Source organism: Muscardinus avellanarius (assembly GCF_963383645.1).
Source record: "Muscardinus avellanarius genome assembly, chromosome: 3".
Classification (NCBI taxonomy): Eukaryota; Metazoa; Chordata; class Mammalia; order Rodentia; family Gliridae; genus Muscardinus; species Muscardinus avellanarius.
This window is the reverse complement of record NC_137788.1, coordinates 109,503,419-109,507,749: the sequence shown is the minus strand read 5'-3', so window position 1 is coordinate 109,507,749 and position 4,331 is coordinate 109,503,419. Positions and strand designations below refer to the sequence as shown.

The 4,331-nt window shown below is 46.4% G+C and overlaps 1 protein-coding gene across 1 annotated transcript; it reads left to right on the top strand.

Moving 5' to 3' along the window:
* Window positions 1-349: 349 nt before the first annotated feature.
* CFAP126 (cilia and flagella associated protein 126) lies at window positions 350-3,821 on the top strand (the record flags this gene model as incomplete). The annotated part of the gene is made up of 5 exons (XM_080691519.1): window positions 350-376; window positions 1,305-1,367; window positions 1,850-1,930; window positions 2,745-2,921; window positions 3,597-3,821. 5 exons carry the CDS (start codon window positions 350-352, stop codon window positions 3,819-3,821), a joined length of 573 nt encoding a protein of 190 aa, XP_080547645.1.
* Between the last annotated feature and the right edge of the window lie 510 nt (window positions 3,822-4,331).

The window sequence follows — 4,331 nt, the reverse complement described above, 5'->3', positions numbered from 1 at the left end:
CATTGGGGAGGCTGAGACAGGATTGAAGTTTGTGTGGACAGCCTCAGCTACTTAGTGAGGCCCTTTGCAACTCAGTAAGACCCAGTTTCAAAATAAAGAATAAAAAATCAGGCTGGAGGTGTAGCTCGGAGGTAGAATGCCCCTGGATTCTATCCCCAGTTCTGCAAAAAAAAAAAAAAAAAAAAAAAAAAGAAAGAAAAAGAAAAAAAAAAAGAAAAAGAAAAAAGGAAGGATGGGGGTCTGTGAGCTCAGGAAATGATCAGCAGCCAGCCCCTGCTGCTGACTGGGAGGTGGTCAGGAGGCCCGCCTTCTGCTGTTGCTAGGCAACACATGTACACAGCACAGGATCATGGCTACTAACTACAGTGCCAACCAGGTAAGCTCTTTCTCTCTTCTTTAACATTTCATTTTACCTTCTAGAGTCTACCTTTGGACTAATTCCGGTCCTTGAACAGGAAATTGAGAGTAGGCTGAGAGGGCCAGGAGATTGGGCTAATTTGTAGGTATAAACCAAAGGTCAGAAAGTCTTCTGTAACCAGTCTAGAGTAGTCAGGCTTTGAGGGCTAATTAACAAAGTCAGGAATACTGCACACATACTTACATAAATAAATAATTTTTCCATAGAGTTTTTTGGCAAAACTCAAAACATAACTGAGTATGATTTTTTATTTTATTTATATTTTAATTTTTTTTTTTTTTTTTTTTTTGGTGGTACTGGGGGTAGAACCCAGGGGCTTTTCTACCTCCAGGCTATACTCCCAGACCTATTTTATATTTTATTTGGAAACAGGGTCTCACTAAGTTGCTGAGAGCCTAAGTAGCCAAGGCTGGCTCCCAACCTATGTGATCCTCCTGTCTCAGCCTCCCAAGTGCAGGGATTACAAGTGTGCGCCACCACACCTAGTGAGTATGATTTTTAAAAAAAATACTACTGAAAGGATTAAATTCTCTGGGTGTAAAAAATACTTCTCGCCGGGTGTGGTGGTGCATGCTTGTAATCCCCGCGCTTGGGAGGCTGAGAAAGGAGGATCCCACAGGTTTGAAGCCAGCCTCCACTGGTTTAAGAGACCCTGCTCCCAAATAAAAAATATAAAATAGGTCTGGGAGTGTAGCCCAGAGGTAAAAGGCCCTGGGTTCCATCCCCAGTACCACACACACACACATACACACAAAAAGAAAGAAAAATACTTCTCTTAATTGGGATTCAAAATTAGTGTTCCCTTTTAGCAAATCAACTGCAAACAAGCCCAGCTCAGGCTTGGAGCCTTTGAACCTCACAAGGACTCTCATCTTTCTCTCCACAGTATGAAAAAGCTTTCTCGCCCAAGTATTTGCAAAATTGGTCTCCTGCTAAGCCTACAAAAGAGGTACTGTGTTCAGTCCCCCTTCAAGGCCAGTTTAGGGCTCTTCACAACATGCTTTGATTTCCTGTCACCCACCTGAGCATCCTGTATAAACTCCTATATCCTTATATCCATATATATCCTTATATCCTATATATCCTTATAAGGATATATCTTTATATCCATACCCTTAATGTGAGCCCCTCAGATGCTTCTTCCCTCTTTCTTTAAAAAAAATGTGTTTCATAGCTGGGCATGGTGGTGCATGCTTGTAATCCCAGCATTTGGGAAGCTGAGACAGGAGGATCGTGGTTTGTGGACAGCCTCAGCTACTTAGTGAGGCCCTTTCAACTCAGTGAGCCCTTGTTTCAAAATAAAGAATAAAAAATAGGGCTGGGGGTTAGCTCGGGGGTAGAATGCCCCTGGCTTTAATTCCAGTACCACAAAACAATTAAAAAAAAAACAAAACAAAATGTGTTTCCTTCTCTCTCCCACCTCCACCCTAGAACATTTCTTCCTATGAAGGCTACACTCAGATTATCGCCAATGACCGTGGTCATCTGCTGCCTTCAGTGCCCCGCTCCAAGGTGAGAGGCCCAGCTCCACTGCTATCAAGAAAAGCAGAAGTCAGGGTGGTGGTGTAAACTTCTCAGCCCAGTACTTGGGAAGCTGAGATAGGAGAATTGCAGGTTGGAGGTCAGCCTTGGCATTTTAGTGAGACCTCATTTCAAAATAAAAAGTAAAAAAGATTAGGGTGTAGCTCCGAGACAGAATGCCCTTGAGTTCAATCCCAGTACAAGATAGAGATAAGGGGGGAGGGGAGTGTTTAGAACTCTAAGTATAGAACTACACTATCTAGAAACTTCCAATCCTAGCTGGGCGTGGTGGCACACGCTTGTAATCCAGCATTTGGGAGGCTGAGACCGGAGGAGGAGGATCGTGGTTCGTGGACAGCCTCAGCTACTTAGTGAGACCCTCTGCAACTCAGTGAGACCTGGTTTCAAAATAAAGAATAAAAAATAGGGCAGGGGGTGTAGCTTGGAGGTTGAATGCCCCTGGGTTCCATCCCCAGACCCACCAAAAAAAAAAAAAAAAAAACCTTCAAGTCAATCTAATCCACCTTGTGAGTGCCCACTTCCTGCACACAAAGGGCCTTAAACAGATGATCCTACTTATCCCTGGGACCTCCTTCACCACTGAGCCTGAGAATGCAGAATGAAAGTGGGCAGAGGGAAAAGGGGAGGGAGTCTGGTGAGGGAGGGCAGGGGAGGCTAGGTTTTTAGCCTTGTTTCGTCACTACGCAGTCCCAAAGGTAAAGACAGTAAATAAGACTGACAGGTCCCACGCACAGGACACCTGCCGGCAGTGAGGGACCCTACTGAAGAGCCCTCCCCCTTGCAGGCAAGTCCCTGGGGGACCTTCATGGACACCTGGCAAATGCCACTGAAGGTGCCCCCAGCCCGGGTGACCTTGACCTCTCGCACAACTGCTGGCGCTGCCTCCCTCACCAAGTGGATACAGAAGAACCCCGATTTCCTCAAGGCTTCCAACGGGCTGCATCCTGAAATCTTAGGCAAGGTATCTACTCTTCCCTTCCAAACCTTTTCTTCTTTCTCCTCCTCCTCCTTCCTTTTCTTCTCCTCCTTTGCTTCCTCCTCTTCTTCTTTTTGTGGTACTAGGGATGGAACCCAGGGGCATTCTACCTCTGAACTATACCCCTACCCCTATTTTTTATTCTTTGGCACCAGGGACAGAACCCAGGGACATTCTACCTCTGAGCTCCACCCCCAGCTCTATTTTTTATTCTTTATTTTGAAACAGGGTCTCACTGAGTTGCAAAGGGCCTCACTAAGTAGCTGAGGCTGTCTGCAAACCGTGATCCTCCTGTCCCTGCCTCCCGAATGCTGGGATTAATAAGTGTGCAACACTACACCCGGCTTTTCAGCCTCAGGAAATGTCTCTTGTTATGCCGTCCCTATGCCAGTAGGGGAAATTGTAACAGATTCTATTCTATCTTGTCTGGTCCATAGTCATTCCCTGGGGCTGAACTAAGGATTTTTTACCTGCCACCTACCACAGCAGAAAATAATCGAATGTCATGGGGAGGCCAGGAGAATCAAATTTAACTGTTCTTGTTTAGAACCTGACCTTTTGCCCATGGTATGGGGAGAAAGGGTTAGAATTCTGAGGGGACTGGGAACAACACAGGCCTAGCCAGCCATATGACTGTCTCTTCCACTCTGCTTGCCACAGCCCCATGATCCAGACGGTCCGAAGAAACTCAGGAAGAAATCCACCACAAAGACTGTACAACAGGCACCAAGTCCAACCATAATCCCAAGCTCTCCAACTACCAATTGCAATTCCCCAGATCAAGTCCAAAGCCCGCACCCCTCGGCAGGTCACACTCCAGCTCCCCAAAGCCCAGCCAACTCTGCTGAGAGCATTCCCAGAAGCCCAGGTACACCGAAGCACTGAGCAGGTCCTCAGCTGGCTGGGAGCGGAAATGTAAGCCTGGAACTTCAGAGGGGACCAGGGAGCTCCACTTAGAAATACCTCCTAGAGACTGACCGGAGAAACAAGACTCCCTGGTCAGAAACGGGGAGAAGCAATGAGAGGTGTCAAGGGGAATCTGGGCAATAAACATTGTTGGACCTGTTATTGATGTGGATTTTCTCCTCCTGGCATGGCTGCCTCTTGTAACCCCTAAGAAGGCGAGTTGGGGAAAATAGGGAACATTACAGTGGTTTGGGTTCAACATATTTCTACAAGGATTTCTCCAGAAATGACCACGAAAAAATGGATCTGATCACAGCTAATGGATAGAGCCTCAAAGAATCAGTGGTCTCCTGTGCTCTTCCACTTGACAACTTCACACTCGGAAGCAGACTTGTTTAGTAGAGGATGTGTATGTATCTGGAGAAGGGGAAAGAAAAACTACATATGTAGTATGTAGTAGACCGGGGTGTAGCCAGGCAGCACAGCGCT